This window comes from Phaethon aethereus (genome assembly GCF_964289735.1).
Source record: "Phaethon aethereus genome assembly, chromosome: 1".
Classification (NCBI taxonomy): Eukaryota; Metazoa; Chordata; class Aves; order Phaethontiformes; family Phaethontidae; genus Phaethon; species Phaethon aethereus.
In genome coordinates this window covers 78,778,564-78,805,469 of record NC_138575.1, presented here as the reverse complement: position 1 = coordinate 78,805,469, position 26,906 = coordinate 78,778,564, and the positions used below count along the sequence as shown (strand labels likewise).

The following is a 26,906-nucleotide window of genomic DNA, read 5'->3' as shown; positions in this document are numbered from 1 at the left end:
ACAAACTTGCTGAGGGTGCACTCAATCCCACTGTCTTTGTCACTGATGAAGATATTAAAGAGTACTGGTCCCAATATGGACCCCTGAGGGACCCTACAAAGGAGCTCCAAAGGAGCCCAAGAAACAGATCCCAAACCCCAGCAAGATTATTGTGCTGTCTTTCTTCGCAGCTTGTAGAGTCAACAAGACTGGCCAGAAAGGCAACAACAGCTAGATTAATGAGGGAAAAGAGAAATTCCAGCGGAAAGAGCAAACAGCATAGCCATTTTGAATCAGTCCTGTTTACAGTTATGTCTCCCTTTTTAAACATGCAGCCTAGCCACTGGCACACCACTGAGGGAGCATCTCCAGTGTCAGTGGTCAGCTTTTGTCACAAAGTGTCCTAATGAGCTAGCTGGCAGGGTTACTGTACAAAAGAAAAAATAAGAACAGTATAGTCATCTGTATTAGAAAAGACAGAGAGATAATCCCAGCCTATGCCAAGAGCAGAAAAGCATGACATCAGGTTTGATTTAAAGCATCCTCCATGAAAAAAAAACAAACAAGTAAAACTAGAAAGAGGAAAATACATGGCAGTTTCAAGAGTAAGGAAAAAAAAATCATATCTTCTTATACATAAGACTGTTTGGCAGTGACTTGGTGTTATATTCGAATACTCCTACAACATGAACCAAGACTGATACATCCACTCTGAGCATTTACAAATGAAGCATTTAAACTGCAGCATTACCATCCAAGAACCTCTACCCACACACAACATTCAAGGAATAACTTTTGGCAGATGCAAAAGGTAGAATATCAAATTAGTTCTTCAGCATGAGCAAATCATTAGGCAATTCTTGCTGACAGAAAGTTGGATTCACTTGAATCTGCACAGTAACCATCTGCATGGTCCTTCCAGCCTGCACATACCAACTGGAGGCATCAACATGCAGTGTCTTTTCCCACAAAGTGTGGCATCGGTTTTACTCTGTTTCTTCATCATTTCATAATTCCAGGGTGACAGGGCCAGATCCTGAGCTGTGCTGGATGCTTGCAGTCTTTAACTGCAGAAGGCTCCCTTATGGTCCATGGATGAGCTTAGTGGAAATACCTGGATGGATCCATACACTGTGGATAGTACCTTCCAAGGTTTGACCCATGCAAGACCAATTTCAAAATATTAGAGCTGTTAATCAGCAGTTACTTGTTCATAGGAGGTAGAAGAAAAAGAAGAGGCAGGGGAGCAGGGGCACTAGCGCTGCCACAGATGTGTTCGGCCATATCAGCATCTGACAGAGTAAAACTCAAATGCCACCTTGGGTCTTGCCATCCAAATGCCATTTTGTGCATGAACAGAGTCCTTGGTGTTTGACCCAAGGAAGGGAGAAGTGAATTTAGAAAGTAACTAACATGCCAAGCCTGTTTTTCTCAGCAATGTTCATCATATCCCAGGAAGTGCAGCTGATCACCTTCCCATTCGCCTGCGCACAGCAGGAGCTGGGAGTTGCAGAAATGTTTGTGCAAAGCAGCCCTTTCTTCCCCCTCTCAGTCAAGATGCCCTGGAAATCTGGAGTTTTCTTCAGAAAGCTTTTATCCACTTGAGTACTGCCTGGTTTGCGAGCTGTACAATGTACTCGACTGCCATTACTCCTCATTCCTGGAGTGGATGACACAAAGAGCAGTTAAAAATAATTTTAGAAGCCAATTTTGCCAAAGATTGGGAACATTTGTGTGACAAATCAAGATTTAAATTGAATCAGTGAAACCAAAAATGTTTTCCACCCTTCCCCTGACAAATTCCTCCCCTCATAAGCCTTACAAAATTCTTCAGAGCTCTGTACAATTTTTTCTTCAGAGTAATTTCTGTTCACTCTCTTCCCCCAAGGAGGCTTGAACAAGATTTAAGAGTAGGGACATTACACAGCTGCTGGAACAGATGTGGGGCGAGATCTTAGCTGGATTTGAAGTCAGTTAAGTCTTGCCATTAAACGGTTTGCATTTTTGTCTACTCCAGCACCCACATGCCATTCTGCTTCTGATTTTTTGCACGCAATTTTTCCATTTCTATTTTTACTACTCTATCTTACCATGTAAAGAGATGGCCTGTGGATACCCCAAGAGGTCACCAACTTCTCCAGTTTCCTGTAGTGTGTTACCATCCCAGATGATTGCATACCCATGAGGTTTAAGAATGAAGTGGCTTAATAATTCACAGCAAATGGAGTCTTTTCTGAGACACAGACATTGTTGTAGAGAACTGGAGAGCACAAGTACCATACCTGTATTTTAACATTAGCCTGAGGGTATGATCTAAACACAAACTAGCAACCTTTACATCTGTATCTGGGAAAAACAGTTCAAGTGATCATGAAGAACAGAACATTATGACCTCAATTTTCCACAAGCCTACTGCAAGTGGGAAGATAAATTTTCCTCTTCGGAAATCAAGCCTAATGCCTTCCAGTTTTTTGATTGGAAGAGATGGATGAAGCATGAAGCAGATATATTTGCTCTTGGGGGTTACTGAGCATATTCAGGACAGAACATGAGGAATTTCAGAGGGACCTAAAGTATTTAGAGTAATGGGCAATAAGAAGCTTGATGCTGATAAGAACGAAGTAACATGGATTGAAGGAAAAAAAACATGAAGTGCTCAAAGCTCACAGAGTATTAAAGAGGTAGTATCAGCTGAGGAAACAGAGCTGAGTGTCACTGTAAATGTGTCAGTGAAGATTGCTGTTGAAAAGGAAAGCCAAACAAGGCATGAAGATAGTCAGGGAATGGATCATAAATAAGAATTAATTAGCATGTACAGACTTAAATGAGTGGTGTAGCTACATTAGAAGAATATGATGGCAACAAAGGTAAATACACAAAAGTTAGGATTGCATTGCTAATTTGCATTCAATCATTCTCCAATACACTGCCTCCTCTCCTCTTGTTATGCATGCTTTATCATGAAAGCTTTAAGCAATGGACAATCTACTCAACAATTTAAAATGTAAGGCAGACAGATAAGAACATTATCGCCATGTTCTGAAGAGGTATAGAGCTATTAAGTGACTTAAATCTATGCAGAAGATAGTGGAGGACAAGGAATTAAGCCATCCCAGTCTCTGAGTTCCAGCTCAGCAATCTGATCCCAAGACTGATCTTCACTGTAAAGACAACAACAGTGACCTAAGAATTCCCTTTAAATCCACACCTAGAGTTCAGAGGGCTAGGGTTTATAAAGGGAATGCATTTTGAAATCTAGCTAAAACTCTGCCTAAGACTATTTGCTTTTGTGAGGGGAAAAAAACCATCATCCTAAAATAATTAGGAAATAAGTATGTTCTGGAAGAGTTAGCAATCTTAAGGTGCAAATGCTGACACAGACCCTCAGTGACAGAAATATAAACTTAGGCCCCGCTACCTCTTTTTACAAAGGCAACTAACTAACAATAAACTTCTGGCAGGTTTATTAACCCAGCAGTTCCACAGCTGTTCACACACCCAGTTTTCCCTTCCCTCTCCTCTGGCTTTGGCAGAGCATCCTAGCACTTCATCTCTCAGGTAGGCAATCCTGCTACAGGCAGGCGAGCAGCCAACTTGCTAATCCAATTATGCATTACAAGACCTGAGGGGTCCACCATTTGTGAAAAAATAGGCTATTTTAATTATTTAATTACCAGTTGAGTTACCTGCCTGAAGAATATTAAATACCAGGGTAATTATGATATTGACATAGTAGGTCAAAGCTAAATCCTTTCTGCAGATCTCCCCAAAAATGTGGCTTCTGAGAGCGATACAGAGGAGTAAGCAGCAGCTTTAAGCCAGGTGAGCTATTTCAGGGAGACCATGTATTAGCCTAATTCTGAGTCTGATGAAACTAGTTGAGTTTAACCACCGGTTTTGGTGGAGCAATGAGGCCAACACAGAGCGCCTGGGAGAGTTTGTGTTTGCTTGTTTGCGGTATCCTGGGACCACAAAAAATACTTGAACCACTTTCTGGCACGTCTCAATAGCTCTGGCAGTTCAATCATTTGGTATCATCTCCATCCCTCAGATCCCTAATCTCTCAGTAGCATCAGAAAACAGGCAGGAGCCAGAGATCCTTCAGGACATATGGAGTGACCAGGAACCACCCTTTATGCCTCCAGCAGCTAGTCCCTGGCAGCTCTTCTCCACATCACCCTCCTGGGAAGGATGGGCTGGCAGCTGACCCACTGCAGCCCAAGAAACATCAGGTGGTCTGTGGTTTTCTGAAGCCTGCTGCCAGTTAAGACAAATGAACGGCTTCAAGAAGCTCTAACCTGAGTTGGATTTTAGAGGACACTGGCACAGCTGCTTTCTTGTCACCTTTCACCCCCATCATCTCAAGATGCTGGTCTGCTCTTCCATCCCCAAGTACTGTCTCCTCGCTTTGCACAGGAAGAGGAGTCTAGGAACTTGCAAACCACGGAAAGCATCAATCTGGTGCTGTTGCTACCATGCCACATAAAGAGAAAGCGATGTTTAGAAGGCTCTTCGAGGCAAAATATATTTATTCATCTTTTAGAAGTGTATTTTTTCCTTTGTGGAAAGGTGCAAACAAGACGTCAATTATAAACCAAGCATTTTATTCTCCTGGAGAGCATGGTGGCAAGGATTTATGTATTATTAAATTGGCTGCATATGTTATTTGCAGCACTACCAGCTTGGTTGATATCTGAGTTTCTGCTCTCCCCCTCCAAATCTTGGTACTTTGAGAAATGTTCTGGAATGATAGTCACACCACTGCAGACCAGAGCTCAAAAATAACACCGAGGGCTTTCTGAAATCTTTATTTCCAAAAATGTTCTTGCAGGATATTTACCTAATAAAGAGACAATCCATACATCTCTAACCAGAACTTTCCAGAGATATCGGATATTTTCATATACTCTATATACTCTCATGTCTAGAAGGCGTCCCGAGAAGAAAAAAAAAATTCTACAAAAAAAGGCCTCTATTTGGGCAGCATTATTTGCAGCCAATTATTCTGCTATTTCCAGTTGTGCTCCAGGGAGCTGTATTACTCCTCCACAGAGCTCAGCAGCTGTTCATTAGCTTAGTCTCCCAGTTCCTGTTGCTCGCATAACGTTCACCCCTGCAGTGCCAGGTGACAGGAGCTTTAAGTGCTGTCTGTTGCTCTGTATCTCCCTCATAGGGTTTTGGAACGTGCCATAACCAGGGAAAGAGCAGAGAGCTTTTGAGTTTTGGATTAGGATATAAAATGCCACAGTTTATCATAACAAAGGAAGGGTGGAGAGGAAGAATTGGCAAACTGCAAATGACCCCTTAGGGACAAAACTTGAGTATCGCTGGTACACTGGGACACTGCCATGTAGCAGCATTTGAAAGCTGAAAGCCATCACTTCATAAACACATTTTTGGCAAGAACCTGCACTATTCTCTTTGATACGCATTTTTTCTTTTCTAATGACTCCACGATTTGCCTCCAAGACCGCACCCCTGACTTGCCTGCACTGGGATTACTAGTAGAAGGATCACAAATTAGGGTAGTCTCACATCTGTGCAGCATTCACACTCACTGAACACTGGGCTTTGATTGCCTGCACATGCCTGGCTCAGCATCATTCCCATGATCTGCCCTCCCAGGGCTACATCTCACTCCACACCCCTCTGCACCTTGCCTATGCACAAATGAAGCACATGCACACGCATGACCTTGCAGATACAAACCAGACCTGCACAAAGACTCAAAAGCTCAGGGCTAGAGCACAGCTCCACCTACACCCTTCTACACAGTATGTAGTGTCACCAGTCATGCCACTTCTTGGGGAATGAGATGGTGAGAAACTTCATCTCTGAATACAACAGAAATGGTGACTTTCACAGAATTAGCTAGACCACCACACCCAGTTTCTCAATTTACAGTCTTACCTGCCTACATATTGTAATATAAACTTGGAGAGACAAAATGCCACCCTATCAATCACCATTGCAGTAGGGAACGTAACTCTGACTTCAGATTTGCAGGCTCTTCATAGCAAGACTGCCGAGTTTAGAATGTTTTCTTTAATTAAAAAATAGCCCTGAAACTGCAGTTGGAACCCTTAGAGTCAGAATGCATTTGCTCCTTCTTTAGTCATTACCCCAGTAGTAGAGCTTTAGCATAGCAGACAAAACACAAATGTGAATACCACGTTTGCTATCAGAGGCAAGTTTAGTCCAGCAAGCTCTGAACCACAGCAAGAGCAGAGATCAGCATGTTCCATTACAGCATCATCAGGTTAACTTACTTCAACTAAAGCCAGCTGAGAGCCTCTTCATCCTACAGAGGATAAATATAAGCCTTTTAGTTCAGCTCAGCCACACTCACAGAACATCCTAAAAACAAATAATGAATCCCAACAGGTCTGGGCCCAACTTCCTTAAATACCCATTCAACTCTATCACAGCTGGTAATCAGTTTTGGAGGTGGGGTGGGGCTGTCCTGGGCTTGGCTGGGCTGAGCTTTGCTTTTCTCTTTGTGAGAATGGGAATTCTCCAATGTGGTCCTGGTGAACCGGACTTGATCTGTCTATATGTGCTGCTAATGAAAGCCTACATTAGATTGTTCTGGTGCTACAGCTTTGATGCTAAAAAGTCCACTGTAAGTGTAAGAGTTAGAAATGTAGAAGCTAGATCGGAAGTGCTGGGCTGCAATGCTACAACGCTCTGAGACTGTTTGTTCCACACACAGCGCATGTGGGAAGGCAAAGCGTCCAAGAGCAGGCTTTTACAACAGGCACCAGGCTGCCTGCCTTGGCTAAGATGAAATGCTGAAGACAAGACTATTTCCTAAAATCATGCCCCTCTCTGAGGTTTTCTGAGGTGACTGTTAGGAATACTCCTCTTATGCGGTCACTGTCTTGAACCCAATCTTTAAATAACCTTATAAAACAGCTAGAGGATGAGTTTCATTTACTAGCTCCATACATGCAAGGTGGGAGACCCAGCATACCAGGGAGATTCAAGGTGTCCTATCATGGGGGAGAACACTAACCATGCAAAAGCTCAGGTAGGAAGGGTCCTAGCAGTCCCTTTCTCTTCTCCATTGAAACTGTACTTAAATATCCGCCAGTAATTAAGTAAGCTTATGACTCTTATTACATTTAATGTTCCCCAAGGGAAGATGGTGTGCATAGGCCTTGATCCACTATATTTTTTAAATCTTCTTGTAGGAGTTTGAATCTATCTTCTCCTCCCCTGCACTGTGTCCTTAGAACAAGGCTGTGGCTAGTTTTTTTCTCTCCAACCTAAATAATAATTCAGGAAACAGTGTTTACAGAACGGTGTTTATCAGAAGGAATGAGGGTGAAGACTGAGGGCACTAGCACAGGGGCTTGTACCACTTTAGGTTACTTTTGGAAATCACCAATCCTGTCATATATTGGATCCAAGTTCAGTGAGACCTCTCTCCCCGTGGTTCGCACAGGGCCAAATGCGGCACCAAATGTGCCTTGAGATTGTGGGCTCATTGTGCTCCCCAGCTAGGAGAGGGTGGGCAAACATCCACCAACCAGTTAGTAGGAACCTGATAAACCTCAGATGTGAGTGAGCTGCCAACATACTCCGCCCCATTAGGAGTGAAGTACCCCTGGGTGTGCCTGGATGCAGAACGGCAGGATTGCATGGGCATTGCCATGGCCAGGAAGCAGCCAAATGAGTGACCTGATAAACTGCAACTTTTAGTTGCACATCCAGAGGGCTAGATAGGTCCCTGCATCCTGAGCCGTTTCATTTATTGGACCTCAGTGAATCCCCCAGGCACTGGAGTTGCTCTCGCTGAGGATATGTTCTGCTGCATCTGTGTTTCTGCCAGTTGGTGTTAAGTCTCTTTGCACCGACTCTGGCCCACATTGGATGGTCCCATCCAGGTGTGTTCCCTGGCTGTTAGGTTTGAGACTGTTGGGACATAGAAGCAGTTATTTATCTCTGAGAAAAAGAAACTTTTAAGTATGATCTAACTTAAGTGCCTACCTGTAGGGGAGACTGCACAGGTGGACATGCCAAACACAAAGAAGCAAAACAGACACCAAACCCTTGCTTCATTTATGGGGCTCCTTCCTCAGCTGGCTTCTGTGGTTCTCAAACCTCTGTCTTATGGGGAGCCTGCACATCTATCTGGAAGCTGAAATCTCCACCAGCCAAGCAGGGCAGTAGCGAACGACTGAGCTCACACTTTCCAAAAGATCAAGTAATGAGGCCAAGGGAAATTAAGTACCAGAAGTGGGGCCTTGAGACAAGAAATGTAATCAAAGCCCGGGGAAGAGTTTGACAAATGTTGGGGCCAGCAGTCCAAGTGTAGAGCGAAGCTGGAGAGTCCTTGAGCATCTGAGCTAAGCACCAGGCGCTGCCAGACCAAACTGACGACCAGTCTCTGCTGAGCAGCTCAGAAGTTACCGACTGACTCTTTCCTCCAGAGGAGATCCCTAGGATGGAGTGACCTGAAGTAGCTGTTTCTTCACTGTAAAACCACCTGATGAAAAATCTATCACACATCAGGATTTCTACTTCACCTTAGTATCATGTGCATCAATCTGTAAAACCACTGACACAGCTCTTACAACACCATGTTACTGTGAGGGAGAATCAAAGAGCTGGGAGTGCTCAGGCTGAGAAGAGCTGCAAGGTTCACATTCCCCAAATATCAATACATAATTGACAGTATATGCATTATTGTATTTTTTTAAGAATATAAACATATAATTAGGATTTCCACCAAGAGGCCATATTTTTATTTATTTAGGAAACAAGTAAGTTGAATTCTGCTGGAATGTCTCCATACAATGGATGCTCCAGGAGTCGACAGTGCACAGATTTCTTGGAAGTGCCACATTCAGAGCAAATTAACACGTCCTTAAAAGCCAGTTTCAAGACAACTCTCTCACAGACACAAGGTAGTGGCTCTGAAAGAGAACATGAGACATGAGGCATCATGTGACATCAGGTAGCACATTTCTGTTTATTTGCCTTTCTTCAAGAACTCTAACTCACCATTAGGCAAAAGAGTGCATACAAGATGTACAAGAAAAAGATTAAAAAAGATTTCTTTTATCACTGTATTCTGTGGCATGAAGGCCCACAGCCTCTGGGTTTTTTTGCTTTTTTAAAAGGATATGTTTTTACTCCGGCTGAGGTGTTACAGTTCAGAGAACAACCTGCCGTCTACAGGATATCTCTTAAGAAAATTAAAAGTGAACACAGCTGTTTGCTAGGCTGTTTTACTGAACGAACACTGTCAGCTGCACTAATAGCATTTTACCAGACACTTGTCAGCTTGTGAACCCCTAAGTTTATACAGACAACAGGAAATCCAACTGCAGAGTGATGGGAACAGGGAGAAGTGGTTGGAGTTTCTTCCCCCTTGCAGCAGATTCCTGCCTGTTGTAAACTTGTGTTTGTGTACTTCAGTACAGCTGTGATGACCTACAACAGAGGTTCTGCCCTAGACATACATAGCTTGTCCACAGTCCAACTCAATGTGTAACTTTCATATATAATATTAAAGCCCAAGGTTTGTCTCCCAATGTCCTTCACATGATGCTCTGCCTGTTCACGTCCACATTGTATGCTGATGAATTAGAACAGCCTCGGCCAAAATCAATAAAAATGCCTTCAGAATCAGAGTCAATTGACTCCAAAATCTGATCCACTATGTTCTCAGGGCTGGAAGAGGGAACTGGAATCAAGGAAGGGTCCCTGTCCAGCTCAAAAGACCTATGTGGGTCGTCCATCGAGTGGAAGAGTCCTTTCTGTTGCTCCACTGTGCTGAGTTTGCCAGAGCATTGCACTGACCCGGTGCTGGGCCTCTCCTGGTCTCCTGACAGCGAGCTTTTTGTGGCCGTCATGGAGCTCTTGGAACCGTTGTCCATGATGGTGGTAAGGTTGGAGTACCCCTGGAGCTCCAGGCAGGAGGTCATTTCCGAAACAGAATGCCTTCGGATGCCTGTTCCATTGGCAGCCATGCCCTCGGTTTCATACTCGGCCACTGGCGTCAGCAGTGGATTGTTGTAGCTTTTTGATCGCACCACAGGGTTCTTGGCGAGGATGTCACCCGATTTTGAACGCCTGAAGAATCGCTTCTCTGTAAATAGAGACAGATCCTGAGTAACATCTACAAAGTCTCCCATTTTTATGGTACTAATAATTACAAGTGTACAAAAGAGAAGTCAAATCCTGAATATTCATGAGCTTTTCTTGAATGACAAAAGCTTTTTCAAAAGAATGTATTTTGCTGGTTTTATAGATCCATAGGATTCAGATTTCCTAGCTTTCTTTAGCATATTGAAGACCCCAAACATATCTTTACAAATAATAGCTGAGATGCCCTTATATACATATAACTTCAGCAGATGGAGCAAAACAGTAAATACTGTGGGAGACCGGCTATACAATTGCAAATACTTTCTTTAGACAAGAACAGAAAGCACAATTCTGTTCCTGTTCAGGTTATAAAGGTCATCACTAATTTTTAGTAGTTGAAATTAACTTTTCCACCCACCCTGGGAAAATCAGGTCTCTTCAAATCTGGGGCACAAGGATAAAGACAGGCAGTCTTATTAATAAATTCTGCAAAAACTTAGATTCAAAGCATCGTTTGGAGATCACACAAGGAGAGAGCACCAAGAGTGTTTGGAAACATTAACTAGAGGGCAATGCCCACAGCAACCTTTTTTGGGGAACAAAGCTGCACTTTATCTGGCAGTGATTGTATGAATGCTGGAGGAGCGGCTGAGGGAACTGAGGTTGATCAGTCTGCAGAAGAGGAGGCTGAGGGGAGACCTTATCACTCTCTACAACTACCTGAAAGGGGTTTGTGGTGAGGTGGGTGTTGGTCTCTTCTCCCAAGTAACTAGCGATAGGATGAGAGGAAATGGCCTCAAGTTGTGCCAGGGGAGGTTTAGACTGGATATTAGGAAAAATTTCTTTACTGAGAGAGTGGTCAAACATTGGAACAAGCTGCCCAGGGAGTTGGTGGAGTCACCATCACTGGAAGTGTTCAAAAAACGTGTAGACGTGGCACTTCAGGACATGGTTTAGTGGGCATGGTGGTGTTGGGTTGGTGGTTGGACTTTTGATGATCTTGAAGGTCTTTTCCAACCTTAATGATACTGTGATTCTGTGTGAATGCTGCTGTTAACCAAGCGGGCTCTTTCCAAAGAATGAGCAGCAGGTGGCAGCAAGTCAGCACGGAGATCCGCCACCAGTCGTTTAGTGCTGGAGTGCTCTCCAGCAGCTAGCTCAAAATGATCATCATGAAAACTTTTTTCAGACTTCATTGTTCAGACTCACTTGTGCAAAAAAACCCAACAACCAAAAAATCGTGGTGCGAATAATAGATCTCGCTTTTGAAGCTTTCTCCCTGCTACTCTTCACTTTGCCATCCCCATGAAAGGGTCACGGCTGGAGAAGGGAACTGAGTTACACTCTGGAAGTCAACCACAGCCACTGCGTATAAATTGTCGGTTTCAAATTAGGATGCTGGTATATGTTCCCCTCCAAACCATGCAATTTCCTTTACAGATACCAGTCTCTTCTAAAACTATACTTACGTATAATCATGTGCTTACCTGGACATAAATTCCAATCATATGCTGTACTACTAAAAAAGCCAGTTTCTGTACTGAAGATTGTATTTTGCAGTTGTTTCTGCCTCAGCAGTGAAATCAAACAAGCCAAGTTAACTTTTGGACTTTTTGTTTGTTAGGAGTTTGACCTGGCAAACAGAAAAGGTTCCCTGGGGCTGCCCTGCCACAGAAGAAAAGGGGTCAGAAGCCTCCCAGGGAAAATATGTCACAGCTTTAAATCATATTACCAAAATACCAGGAGAGAGCTAGCTGCGCTAATTTAAAAGCAGCAGAGTCTTACAGACTTGGCTCCCTTGGATCTGGGTTCACTGACTATAGTAAGACCAATTCAGGAGTACTGCCACAGACCACAGCAACGGGAAGTGCTTAGTCCACCAAAACCTCCCGATCTTTTGCAGACGTATAACACATTTATTGTCTAATAACCCACTTCACTGGAGTTTTATTCTCTTAGGGTGCATTGTTTCTGTCCTGACATACAGAAGCTTGTATTCAGAAAATGACAGTTTGGGGGCTCCATTTGAATGCTTGCGGCCTTTTAATGGCAAGCCACAAACACAAAGTAGTAATCGCGAACCATACTCTATAAATACTGGCCTCCACTTATTCACATAAAACTGACTTGTTTCTTAAACACCTACTGCAATAAAACCATTTTTTCATTCAGCTTCTGGGGAAAATCAACTACCTTATTGACCATTTCTGACCAGCAAACAGATTAAATTGACTGCAAGGAAAACACACAATTGAACTTATTTTCCCCTCTATTTTCTCTGCTGAAGCAGGCCATCATAGTATTTACATTAAAATACTTGGGTACTACCACATTTCCTTTTTGATTTATGCTGGCAGTATCCCCTTTGCATTTTCAACAGATTGAATTATTATGTGGGATATTCAAAAGATCTTCATCTTGGCCAAATCTTGCCTCCACAGAAGTCACTGAATGCTTCAGAACTCAAAGAATCATAGAAAATAAGCTGGAAGGGACTCAAGAAGGTCACTCACTCAGCCTCTGTCACCAGGCAAGACCACATTTACCCACCTTGCTCCTTATGGATGCCTATGTATATAACACGTATATAGCACCTCTAGCACTGAAGATTCCAGAGGCTGTTTATGTACCATTAGAGGTTTTCCCTTCCACGTCAGCTGAATTTCCCCTTGTATGTGTGGTCCACTCTATTTTTCTCATCTCCAGTGGGATGGAGATAAGACAGAACAGCTTATTACCTTCTACTCTGCAGAAAGCTTTTACATGTTTGAAGTTTCTCGCTTAGTCTTCTCCAAGACAAAATTTCTACTCTCTTCTTTGCTTTAAACAGCCTTGTATGATCTTTGTGCACTGAAGAACAGACACTACTTAGCACTCTAGAAATGGCTTCTTTCTTCTTCCTCTCCCTGTCCATAAAGCATCCTGTGTTAAAGCTCTCATTAAAAAGTTGAATGGAAATGCTAACCACACTCTAGATTCACAGATTTATTAACGAGCACAGTTATGATGATCTGTTTTCATCTTCTGCCACTGGCAAGTTTCACCGTGACTTTGCACGTTGCAAAGAACATGGCCTTAGAAAAGGAGCCTGACCGCACTGTGTCAAGACTGGCAGTCTCCTCTTGTGTGGGCCCTGGCCCTGTGTGGACCGAGGTTTTGGTGAAGCCCTCGGTGCTGTGTCAAATTGAATCTCTGTTATTCTTACCCAAGATACAGGAAGAGTGTGTGAAGGGTCCGTCACTGGAATACAGACCATATGTACCCAAGTAAGGAGAAACGACTTTCTGGATCAGGGATTCCAGTTTCAAATAATCTTCAGTCACACCTTTCGACTCGTGAACCCCCTGAAAGCGAGAAAAAACTCCAAATGAGCACTGTTCCCTCCAACCACAAGCTTTCCTTGCTCACCAGGGCAAGCAAAGAGGCAGGAGGCAAGTTATATTGCAAAGGTGCACCATGATGTGATACTGGTTTGTTACTACAGTGGATTCCTCTTACTGTAAAGCCAAGAGATGCAAGTCAAACCAGAGAGATTCACCATTGGAGTCTTTGTGAGCACTGCACAAATACTCAGAACGAGGCAATAGCTACTTCCAGGACATTTAAATCCAGAAAGGTACATCCTGCTTAGTGCAAAGGCAGTTCAGGGAGCATGGAGGATGCAGTCTGTGAAAGTGAATTAAAAACATCCCTGGACTTTTTGTTATTGCAATCTTATACTGACTTCCTGAATGAACTACCGCCAAGTGCTGCACCAGCGGCTGCTACCACAGGGTGTCACTGCCATCTAAGCAATACCAATAGGGTTAAGAAAAAGGGGAAACTGAGACTCTCAGAAATATTTCTTCCAGGATATTTTCAATAAGAAATATTTACAGTGAAGAGGTTTGTATCTCTCTCCTTACCCCCTGCCCGGCACTTGCCATTTCCAGGCAAAAGTCACATTGTAACTAGCATGGCAAGATTCACGCATAGGCAAAATTTTCTGCCCCTAGCTGTTAACTCTGCACTTCAACCCACAAATGGGCTTATAAGGCTGCAGAGGTGACAGGAAAACCCCACGGAGCTCTTGTCTCCTTTCCACTTAGAGCTGCAGTGTGCGTACTCCTGCGTTGTCTGCGCACAGCCCTTGTATACTCATGTGTAGGATTCCTCTTGCAACTCAAAGTAAATTCACATTTTAGTGTGTTGCTATGTGGCCATATGTTTGACATATCTCATTGCAGAATTAAGATCCTAAATGTCATACTCAGCAAGAGGTTTGCTTGCATTTACCAGAATTCCAGATTTCTTAATATGTGCCTGAATTACTGCAGAAAGAAACATGTTGGGATGAAAGTCTCGAGAGACCAATATGCAGATCAAATGTGTAAAATTGCAACACTTCCTTCAGCACGTGAAAGGATCCTGATGTTCAGGATGTACTCGCTGCTCAGTATGATTCACCAACCAGTGTCTATGCGTGACTATCAGCCTGCAAAGTGTTTGTGAATGGCTTACTTCACCTCTTGGCTGCTGAGCTGCCTGAATGCCGCCTGGCGTTACTTGATAACAAGTTTATGAATGGAAAATAAATAATGGCCAACAGAGAATGGATAGAATTTGGATTCCAGTTCAGCAGGTTTTAAATAATGAATAACAATCTTTGGAGATGTGCTATGCCCTGTAAAACTTTGGGAGAGTCACAAATACAAATATGAACACAAGGGCAGTGAATCTAAAAGCTTGCAAACACCAGCAGAATGAGCCCATAGCTATTCATTCAATTTAAGCCAGACAAAAATAACATAGGAATAATTCAGAAGACGTAATGAAGGTGCATGTATTACTTCCAAGTCATTGTTAGCCTATATCAGAGAAAATGTTTCAAATAACAGGAGGAAGGGTCTCAATTTTTGTTGTGTTGAGATCTGCTCCAGGGTTTCCCCTTCCGTCTTGCTGGGATTTAGCCAAGATCTCTTCAGCCCTCAGAAGGGCAACATGCCTGCTACCTTACTACATATTCATGATCGCATCAAGCTCGTAACCCACTGGCAAAGGCCAGCGTGTTAGGCCATCCACTCCAGGCGCCCATACCAATTACCTCTGGAAACAGACTCCTTAATGTGACACATAATACTAATGGCAAAAACCAGTGATATTTAGCATTGCTTATGCCCAGACCTTGTGGTAAAGCTTTATTGACTTTTCTGCATTTAAGTATTTTTGATACTTGTGAAAGAGGGTAGCTAAATATCAACTATGGAGAATGAAACCCAGTAATTCATTAGTACCATGCTGCCCACAAAATAACTCTTACCACTAGCAGAACTGCCACACTGTACGAGTGATAAAAGTGTCCTTGCCCAGTGGCATCTTAAGACTGCCTGATTTCCTATCGGCCTTAAATGTCTGAAAAGTTCTTTTGGTTTCCCTCTCGGCTGTAAATTTTTTCTTCTGCTATACGCTCCTTCCCTGACAAACACCTCAAAAGCCTGAGCTGCATTCTGCATTGACTGCTGCTCTGGCATGGATACAGGGAGGCTTCCAGCAGCTCTGTTGGGTTGGGGTAGGCTCCTGGGATGAGCTGAGAGGATGGAAACTCAAATCCCAAGCTCCAGCTGCTGCAACACCCCTCCATCACGGGGCCGGGCAGCAGCTGTGCTCAGGCACAGATTCACCTCATCCCCACCACTGCTGCCCTGCAGCTGCTGTGCCTGGAGAGCCCGTCAGCTCACTGTTCCTGGGAAACACCATCTTCTCTCAAAGTCCCAACTCCCTAACCACTTGGATCGGCTTCTTCTTCAGTCTTGCCCTCAAGCTTCACTCCTGTTCTCCCAAGAGCAATGCTGATCTCCACCTCCCTTTTCCCTTCAACCTCTTTTAGTTCCCACCTTTGAAGTAATGAGGCCACAAAATACCACCCAGTATTAACACAGCCTGCCATTAATCTTATTCCTCAGCTCTGCGACCACCCACGGGATGCTTTTCAAAACATACTGAAAAGTCATAGAACATCTGGCATCCGCTGGAGCTGTGGTGACTTCTCTTCTGCTCTGCACCTTGGCACAAACGTGCCGTATCCACCTGTGACATCCTTCCTGCGTGGGCCATTGTTTCAGCCCTTCCTGCAGGTGCCCAATGGGGCAGTTCCCTTAAGCCATTTTCTAGATGGGGAGCTTCTGTGAGAGGAGGAGCGTAACAGGCTGCAGATCATGTCCTGAACTTGTGAAACAGTGGTTTTCCTGCCTTTCTTTCTGCTGTGTTATTCACAGCAGAATATCAATGACAAACATCCCCTGGGCCTCTACTGAACCAAATACAAGTACATCCCAATATTCAGCAAGGGTTATCTCAGCTTTCCAAGTGACCTAAATGACACCATCACTTATTTACGAATTACCCCAGCCCGAGTGGCCCTGAGGAGTGTCTGCAAGCTCAGAGCACGCCAGGGCCACCTCTGCCTGGCTGCAGCCTCTGCCCGGCTGCAGCCTCTGCCCAGGGGTGTGCCGCTCACGAAGCCAAATGTCCCCAACCCCGAGCCAGCCGGTCCTTGCTGGAGCTGTGTCGACGTGACATGGCTGGGAAGTGTCCCGACCCCAGGGTCCGGGCTGTAGGCTGTCAAAGGTTGGGTCACGGGGTGTAAGGCAGCCCCTGCTCCTCTTCATTAGCTTTTAAGATCATGGCGCAGGAATAAGGTAGCTGCGGGTTCATACATCAACCCACAACAGGTTAGCTGAGATATACCAAAGGTAGTAACAGGAGCAGGGGTGCCCCACAACTCTATCGAGAAAGTGGGGCTTTCCAATTCTGCAATTCTTCCAATTTCAATTCTTTAGTGAACCCCAGGCATGGTTGGTGCTGCACTTGGTGCAGCTGAAGGGCAGCCAGAGACCGGCAAGGAGCTTCAAGGGGAAGGATGGACACCTTCAGGTTTAGCAGACCAGGGGAAGCTTCTGTTTTGCTTTAGCTGCCGGCCTCAAGGGTGCATTTAAACTCTTCTCTCCATCAGAGGTTTCCACCCCATCTCACATTGCGCCACGTGTGAAATCACTGTTTGTGTGACACCAAATTCTGTGGGAAGGCACTTGCGGTGGAAGTTTAGGATGGAGCAAAGTATGGTTATAATTGCTTCATATGTCTCTATGTAAATACAGATAGATGGATAGATAGATATACATGTATAGACATCTATACATCTATCTACATGGATGTCTACATATACTTAAAGACATATGAAGTCCTTTCTAGACCCTTTCCCAAATTTGTAAGTGATTGTACTTATAAAAGCAAAATTAGCTTTAAAGTAAAGCCAACTTGGGATTGTTATCTGTGTCACAATAGTTTCTGAAAAACCGATGGCAGGACTTAAAGTTCACCAATAAAATAATAAAATAAAAGTATTTTTCTGTTATTTTGGCAGCTCATGGTTCTTCTTGTACTTACTGCTTGATGCCTCACTAGTTTGGTATGTTACTATATAGCATATTGCAAGTGTCATACCTAGCAGGCTGGCTGCTTAGCTTGCAGGAAGCTGTATAGTAATTTGGAGGAAAAAAGAAAACTTGGAGCATTCTCAGTAAAAGAGACTCTTCCCTTATCTTTAATGTAATATTTGCTCTGCAGACATGCAAAAACTTGCTTTAAAAGATAACCATGACCTTTCATAAACCCAATTTCATTTTAGCAGGAGAGTTTCCTGCGTGTCTGCAAGTGTGAGATGTATCTATCAAATTCCTTTCGAAGGCCTTGCCTGACCCATTTTTTTTTTTCAATTGAGGGCCAGAATAGCTCAGTATCAAATAGCTGCAAGTACCTTAGTACTTCTGGAACAGCGTAGCTGCTGGATCAAATCCTCATCTTGGTCACACTGTTTTGAAATGCAACAAGGATCACCTCATTGTCTTTGGATGGATTTTAATGTAGTATTTTGACAAGAGTCTGCCCTGCTCTCAAAGCATGGATAAAGGGGATTTGATGATATGAATACTATTGCAAATGGAAAAGGTCTACACACAGCATCAAGAACAGATACATGCATTTCTGCATGTAACACAGTATCCAAGTCCCTTCCTTCATTAACCTGTACTTAAATCATTTAGAAACAGAGAATTGTATATAGTAGTTCAAAAAAAAGGACCTTGTGCACTACTATTTTTGATATGCAAATCTGTAAGCACTCCCAGAAGGGCCATATACCCTAAAGACTACAGGTTATTGAGGTAGCTACTTTAAGAAGGAACTGCCCGGTCTGCTGAACCACAGCACTGGCCGCATGCATGCCCCCCACTGCTGCACTCAAATATGTTGCTGGAACAAAACATTCCTTGTATTTGGGTACACACCGCACACGACAAAACCATAGTCATTCCACTGAGAACGGACACACCAATCCACTCAGGTTTCCATCCCTGTTAATTCGACAAGTTAACCACAAACTCCTACTGAGTTTTTAAAGGGCACAAGGGCTTCTTATGAAAGCACAGAGGGAAGAATGAATTCGTCTTTTGGCACTGCGAATAAACAGATAGGTTCAGAAGAAGACCTGGCAGTTTTGGAACCCCCCATAAGGCCATGGCCTCCTTTTTCGATATACGTAGGACTTCTCTAAGCCTCAAAGTGGTCCTAGAGTAGAGGTCACTCCAGGCAGGCATTTAAGGACTCAAAGACAACTTTAAAACCTGCCTGAAGCTATGGTTTATTACCTTAACCTTTTGCATAAAGATGAATTGTTTTGAAGACTTTTTTAATTAACGTATGTTTTAACAAAAATACTACTAAGCCATTATCAACACCGTATCTAAGCACAGGCTACATGACTTGCAAAGCTGCCAGAAACCTAAACTCTATATTGGCAACATTTGGCACAATTTGTCTTTAAAAAAGTATCAAATGTCCTTGCTTTATTTTACCATGGCAATGAAATAACCATAATCACAACTCTTTATTTCTATATCCTATTGTATTATTTTTTAACACCCTGCTCTTCTCTTCATGGGCAGTGAGCAGTGGTAGTGGCACGCAGGCGGGCAGACCTGCCATTGATCCAACTGGGTGTAAGATGCAAGCCTGCCTGCTGCCTCTGTCCCTGTGCAGCTAGGCAGTCATCGCTGCATACTCCCTGGCTCCCTCTTTTTATTCATCACCACAACTGAAAACCTTTAATTTTTGTTTAAAAAATACACCTAAACCATAACCAGATAGTATCAGCACTTCCAAATGAATGCTCTGAAATGACCATAAACCTGGCTGCACCAAGCCCGGCCCATCGGGGAGGCGTTCAGGCTGTGAGTTGCAAAGGAGCCCAGAAATTAATCATCCACCTCCCACCACTTTTCACCTGGTGTTGGCTACTTCACTTCCTCAGGCTCTGGTAAAAAAAACAGACATGAAGCAATCCCCAAAGACAGTCACAGCCATGAAAAACTATTTATGCTGCTGCTGTCTCATTAGACAGCCCGGCTAAATTAGGATGCAGAGTTTTAGGCTTCCCATGCTCTTGTGGGCAGACGCAGGACAATTTACAGAGAAGACCTGGCTTGTGAAATCCTGGCATGTGGCACAAAGAGTTGGTTTTGTGTATTTTTTGCTGTTTATGCATCTCGCTTCTCACCTCAAAAACTGCATATGAAGCTGCACGTCTCCTTTTCACACATATTAGGGAGCACTGTTTCAGTGGCAAAAACTGGTGGCAAATCCCTGCTGTTAATAGCCGGCCCAATTATTGGGAGACCAATAATGAAATACAACCTTACGAGCATAGACTGCTCCTGGGCCATGGAGCAGGCTACATCAGTTTCTGCTCATCACTCTGTGAATTACAGCCCACTCACCAGTGCTCGCTAGCACAGCGCTAAGTAGAACAAAGATGACGTTTTCTTCTCAAGTACTCCTGGTGGGCAGAGCAGCCACCAGCAGAAGACTGGTATATTCACCACTTCATCCAACTGTCTTGAACCCTTGGGAATTGGTGAGTTACATTGACTGAAAAACGATTTACCTTAAAAATCCTGCAATGCATCAGCCTCTTAATGACAGGCGAGGCACCAGACCAAAGGACTAAGCACATAAATCACAACAGTTGGAGTCAAAAGAGCTACAGCTAAAGATGTCACATCCTCTGGCTATCAGGCATACCTCAAAGGGATGTCTCAATGCATGCCAGGAGGCTAGAAATAAACCTAGCTGCTGGCTGTTCTTTTTGCTACCTGGCTGCTTTTCGTTGATGCTTGGCTCATGTTATTCCACTTCAGTGTCTTAGCTGGGTCTCCACATGGCCATCACTCTCTCCTGCCTAACTCCTTTCATGTTAGCCCTTTGCTTCATCCCCTTGCCACCTGCTGTTTCCTAGTACCCCACAGACCTCCTGGGCTCCTCTTTCAGGCCCTGGGCAAGCCCCCTGTCATCTGCTGAGCTCCTCTGCTGTATGAGCCTCCCTGTATTCATCTTTCCTGCAGGCTGCTTCAGTTTTGGCAGGACAACTGCAAGCTGCCCCAGGTAACTCCTCACTCATCTGTGTCTGAAAATAATCATAAATCACTATTAAACACCAAACTGCTTTTAACTGACCAGCAGTAACTTAGTGTTTTTCTGAGCGCTTATAAAAGGTCATAGGTCCTCTGCAGTTTCCAGTTTAGACTAACAGAACCCGTCACTAGTAACATCTAGAAATGGTGGTATTACTCAGTTGCTTTTCACTTCCCTCTTTAGCACAGAATATTACAGGAGCATTTACCTATTAAATTATACATGAAAAGCTATGCCCAGTGTCTAAGTGTACCCTAACAACTGGATTTAACAGTGGAAACTACTTCATGCCCACCTGCAACAGTAGATGTGCTGAAGTATACACTGGTCATTGATGAAATGATGTAGCACGCAACTTTAGCTTTAATGCTTCAGCTGATCAGCATGTTTACATGAGTAAGTACTGTGTAGAAGACTGTCTCCTATTTCAACTAATAAACTGATGGATAGCTTTTAAATGAAAAATAAAATAGAGAAAAATAAAAAGAATATAAATATATTAAAAAAAAAAAAATCTGTCTTCCCCCAGGTCAGGGTGGGCAAAACAAGCAGTCCTTCTGGAGCCAAGGCCAGCACCCTCCTAGGAGCAGATGTGGCACAGCATGTCTTGGTGTTTGACATGGGAGCAGCTCTACCACAGGGCACACCAAGCAGGAACAGCCATGAGCCAGACCTGGGGTCACCAACTTCTGGACTCAGAAAAGGAGTAGAAACCAGATTTCTAGATGACTTGAAGTCAATTCAGCAATCATTACTCTTGGTGACTTGATGGCCTAGAAGAACAAAGTCCTCTGCCCATGGGACAGGAAGCAGCCGGATACGGCTCAGCTCATGGCCAAATAACACACCTTGAACCTCATTCTGCTGCAGTGTCCTCAGCCTGGGTCCACTGCAGTGTCCTTACCAGCTGGCCTTCATCCTCATCTACAAACAAAAAGCCGTGACCCACTGCTGAAGCAGTCCTGACCTGGTGCTACCTGAAACAAAACGTGCTGCGAAGCGTTTACAGGGTCAAGCCCAAATGCAAAGTGGGGTCCTGGCCCCATGTATGGCCCTGTCTTAACCACACGGGAAAACAGCTAAGAAATGCAACTATTTTCTACATAAAAGCAGCAGATTCCTTGGAGGAAAGAAAAACGCATTAAGAAATGCATTTCTTTCTTTAACTGGCAATGGGTGAGATCAGTATGACTGAAACACACATACAGCAGCGATGATCTGACAAATACTGGGTAATAATAGTTGCCCAACTACTCCCAGGGAAAACTGAAATTAAAAGTCACAAGACGTACCACAAGGCAGACACAGAATAATATCTGCAGTGAAAACAATCATTACTCAGCCAACACTGCTGGTGCAGAATTGATAAGGGTGTGCAGACTCCACGGCACACCCTGGTGACCACATAAACGGCAAGATCTGCTTCTTATTTTAGTCAAAGAGATAGCAGCAACCTTGCTTGTAAAAGATTTGGAAACAGTGCCCTTACAGGCCATGACTACTTGTTATCCCACTTCGGCACACCTAACACCTTTCATTGCATCATATCTAACCTTCTAGAACTTGAGTAACACAGAGCAACCTGGACTCAGAGCAGGCATGAAATCACTGCAAAGAGGAATTGGGGACAAATGGGCCACCAGTGCTTGCCATGTACACCACTGGCAGCACAGCATGTGCTCCCAGGTATGCTATGGGTCACATTCTGGATTGAGGTCTGCATCCCTCCTACTTAATATCATCTAATATCTAACCACTTAATTTTTACTGATTTTGCAATGCTCACACACAAGCCAATGGCAGCAAAGTTACGTTACAGTTTACTTGGTTGAGAAGAGGCTTCAGGAGTGATCCCCAGATATGTAGGATTTTTGTTTTCTCTGCAGTACTCTGGCACTTTCATTGACCAAGCCCATCCAGCCTCATGCTTTGGAGGAGACCACAGTGGCTCTTGGAGCAGCAACTGTTGCCCAAACAACTGAAGCTCTCCTCCCGTTCAGAGCTGCTGCTCTTACTGCAAGGGAGTCTCCCGCTCACATTTACTCCATCTTCAGCTGACGTGCACACCACTCTACTGAAGAACTCAAAGATCTCACTCTTATACCCCTTGCAGGAACTCCCTAGGCTCCAACACAAAATCAGGAAGCCCAAGTAGGTGGAGATATTGGGCTCCCTCACCCTCAGCCACCCACCTTGTTCCCTTGGAGTCAGCCCTGCAGACCGAATCTCCCAGTATTATACAAATGGAATTACATTTGTGGAGGAGCATCTGGCCTCCACCTATACATGTGTCCTGGTTTCAGCCAGAGTAGAGTTAATTTTCTTCATAGAAGCTAGCGTGAGGCTATGTTTTGGATTTGGGATGAGAAAATGTTGATAAGGTGCTGATGTTTTGAGTTGTTGCTAAGTACTCAAGGACAGTCCAGCTTCTCATGCTGGCCTGCAGCGAGCAGGCTGGGGGTGCACGGGAAGCTGGGAGGGGACACAGCCGGGACAGCTGACCCAGGCTGGCCAAAGAGATATTCCATACCATATAATGTCATGCTCAGTATATAAAGCTGGGACAAAGAAGAAGGAAGGGGTGGAGGGACGTTCGGAGTTATGGCGTCTGTCTTCCCAAGAAACCATTACGCGTGACGGAGCCCTGCTTCCCTGGAGATGGCTGAACACCTGCCTGCCCATGGGGAGTGGTGAACAAATTCCTTGTTTTGCTTTGCTTGCGTGCGCGGCTTTTGCTTTACTTATTAAACTGTCTTTATCTCAAACCATGAGTTTCCTCACTTTTACTCTTCCAATTCTCTCCCCCGTGCCACCGTGGGGGAGTGAGCGAGCGGCTGCGTTGTGCTTAGTTGCTGGCTGGGGCTAAACCACGACAACATGGAGTAAATGCAAACTCTTGAGTAGACTCATGGAGGTATCAGATGTGATAACGGATTCTTCTCAGCCTTTGCAATCTTGAGACCAAGGGCAACACAGTGTGTAGAATCAGCTGTGCAGTGTCAGACCAAAGATTAACTAAATTCAACATTTTCTTGCTAACAGTGATAGCAGAAGTGCACAGGCAAAAAAAGGAAATAGGGTGCACTCAATGTGGGCTTTCTTGTAGGATATGTTGGTGCTTCTGGCAAATAATGATGTAAAAACTTGCTGCATGGGACTTTGCAGTAGCCCTTAAGCATAAACAACCTGTGCTAGAAATTCTTAACGAACTAGATGAAGATGGTCAGTAATTGAGAGGATAACTCGTTTCCAGTAATAAAGAACTACCCTGACTATTGAGTCATCTGAACAGGGGAAAGGATGGATTTCTTTGGTACTTTCACTAAGTGCTCTCCTTGTGTAGTTGCAGCTTTCCTATTTAGGAGGTGAGCAAGTGCAATGCTGAGAAGGACAGGACAGCTGGCAACAATTATTCAGCTTAACTCTGAATGTTAATTGCAGTTAAGTGGAACTATGCTGAGTGACATCAGCTGGTGGTCCAGCCCAAGCCAGCAAGGGTAAAAACAGGGTGAAAAAAAGTAAGACAGAGTGTGATTAATTTTTCCACTTGTATTGATGAAATCCTGATGCTCACAGAATCACGGAGTGGCTGGGGTTAGAAGGGACCTCTGGAGTCATCTGGTCCAACATCGCTGCTCAAGCAGAGCCACCCAGAGCCAGTTGCGCAGGATCATGTCCAGATGGCTTTTTAATGACTCCAAGGAGGGAGATTCCACCACCTCTCTGGGCAACCTGTGCCAGCACTCAGTCACCCTCACAGTAAAACAGTGTTTCCTTATATTCAGACAGACCCTCCTGTGTTTCAGTTTGCGCCCATTGCTCCCAGTCCCATCACTGAGAACCACCAAAAAGAGCTTGGCTTCATCTTCTTTACATTCCCCCTTCAGGTATTTATAAACATTGGTAAGATGTCCCTGAGCCTTCTCTTCTCCAAGCTAAACAGTCCCAGCTCTCTCAACCTTTACTCACATGGGAGATGCTCCTGTCCCTTTATCATCTTCATGGCCCTTTGCTGGACTCTCTCCAGTATGTCCATGTCTCTCTTGTACTGAGGAGCCCAGAACTGGACACAGCACTTCAGATGTGGCCTCATGAGTGCTGGGTAGCGGAGAAAGATCACCTCCCTTGACCTACTGACAATACTTTGTCTGATGCAGCCCAGGATACCATTAGCCTTCTTTGCAGCAAGGGGCACATTGCTGGCTCATGTTCTTCTACTCCTTCAATGGGGCTCAGCATTTCTGGAGGACTCTCTATCCGAGAGCCTCAAGTCCCATAAAAACATTGAGTTAAACTCTGGGACCTCACTGAGAGGGACTACAAGATCAACTAATCAATTTTGATGAGACATCTGGGTAAAAAGAAATGCCCTGCATCAAACTCACAGGGAGCAGAAAGGAGTCAAGGACTGGAAGTTTAACCTTCATGGTTCTGCTTCTAGCCCACTTGTCTGTGTTTGCTGGGATAGAAAATATTAGGTACTTCCTCCTGGGTTTCCCTGATGATTCATGCCACTTTCATCCCAAGCCAACAACTCAGACATTTTTTAGCCTTTAGGAAACAGACTCAAAACAGGATCAAAACTGCTTGAAGCAGGGACTAAATTTTGCTTTGTTCAAACCTGTGTTGACTAAGCTGAACCTGATTCACTTAAACTATGTGTGCCCTCTTCCCCGTGAGGGTTTCTCTGCAGCAGTCCAAAGGCAGAATAGAAAATGTGCCTGGGCTCGGGGGAAATGGAGGCCACAACTTTGCAGACTGGAACAAGCTGGAAGAAAGCAGTTTCCCCTCTCGGAGGGCTATCTCAGCCCTGTGGAGGGGACTAAGAATTCATAATGGACTCATTTTCAGTAACCTCTAAGACAGTGCTATGTGTGTTCGCAAACATGTATATCTCATGACAGGACAAAATGTGAAAAGCAGGACTTGTACATCAAATTCTCCATTGCTTTAAGTCAGAATAACCCCTGTGAGGTTAATAATTTTATACTGGTTTACAATCACTGGAGGCTGTGCCCTATGCATTATATGTCCATTCCTAGACACCAGTATCATTTCTGCATGTGCTGGACAGATGCAGCCACACAATTCATGGTTGCATCGTTATGAGCCCTCAGCAGTGTTCCCTCACATTATTTTTCTCTCACTTCATTTTATCCTAAGCCACTGGCATGCTGGTAAAGCCTAGAATATTTGAAGTGTTAAATCATGTCTTGTCTCATCTCTGCCTCTTGCTTTTCTCATAGCAACAGCATTCATGGGAGGGAGAGGCACAGAGGCTTGCCATTGCTGTATTGACAGAAGTCAGCACTTCAGATCCCTGTGACTGCCTCAGAAATAAAGATCTTGTCATATTCATTTTAATCTCCAGCAAGTGCCAAGTTATGTCAATGTCAGCATGAGAAGCTGCTCTGTCTGTCTCTTCCTTTCATTGGTGGTACTCAGACACAGACAAAAGATAAGGAAGACAAAACACCCAGACACCATTTGGGTTCAGCTGGTGAGAGTCTTTCAAATGGCTCAGCTGCAGAAAGATTGCCATAGGATTTTTCTTTCCAGAAAGGATAAAACACTAAGAACAGGCTAGTCTTCCCCTGACCCACAAAAATTCAATGTATTATTTTTCTTTAAACTGTTATTAAACTTTTATACGAGACTGCAAAAGACAAAGCAGAGGAAGACTGAAGAGAAGATATGAAATGAACAGAAGTAAGGAAGTTACCTTGAGGCTTTACATACAGTGCTTAGGATCCTGCAGAAGCTGAACAGCCAGTTTGCTAATAAAGATCCACGAAAAATAGCGGTATGCATTTCTGCCTTTCATAGGTTTAGGGCTAGAGGTTTTCTGATTTCTGGCTAAGTGACTCACCTGGGCACAGATCAGAGCTGCAATCATCTCAGTCAAATAAGGTAATGTGACTTTGAAACAACGCAACAAATGAATCTATGCAGAGGTGAATGTCTCTGAAGAGCTGTTTATGGAATAAATTTGAGCTAGAGTTAGTTTATCTGCATTTACAAATGCTTTGGCACTGCCACATTACACTCATGGGCAAACACACACGTGTACAGAAGCGCATGTGCAGCCCTATGTAGAGATCACCGAGAGTTACCAAATTATTAGATGGGATGTTTAATGTCCAAGAGAATAAAGCTTCTCATTTCTTTTTAGGCTCCCTCCTGAAGTTCTTGCTGATCTATACACATTAAGCTCATCTAACCTTGATGGGGAATTGATGACTTAACTCTAAGAATTGAAGTCTTTTACCCAGTCTTGGCTCTGAGTGTTTTCTCATTTAACATTTATTACAAGAAAATCCACC

General features: G+C 44.0%; 1 protein-coding gene across 1 annotated transcript in view; it reads right to left on the bottom strand.

The window, feature by feature from the left end:
* Positions 1-9,527: 9,527 nt before the first annotated feature.
* PRR5 (proline rich 5) overlaps positions 9,528-26,906 on the bottom strand; it is a gene marked incomplete at its 3' end in the record, with an annotated part of 54,498 nt that continues 37,119 nt past the window's right edge. Inside the window, exons 7-8 of the mRNA XM_082004522.1 lie at positions 13,283-13,421; positions 9,528-10,078 (exon numbers count right to left, since the gene is read on the bottom strand). Of these exons, the coding sequence (XP_081860648.1) occupies positions 9,528-10,078; positions 13,283-13,421 (690 nt within the window). The remainder of the gene's footprint in view (positions 10,079-13,282; positions 13,422-26,906) is intronic.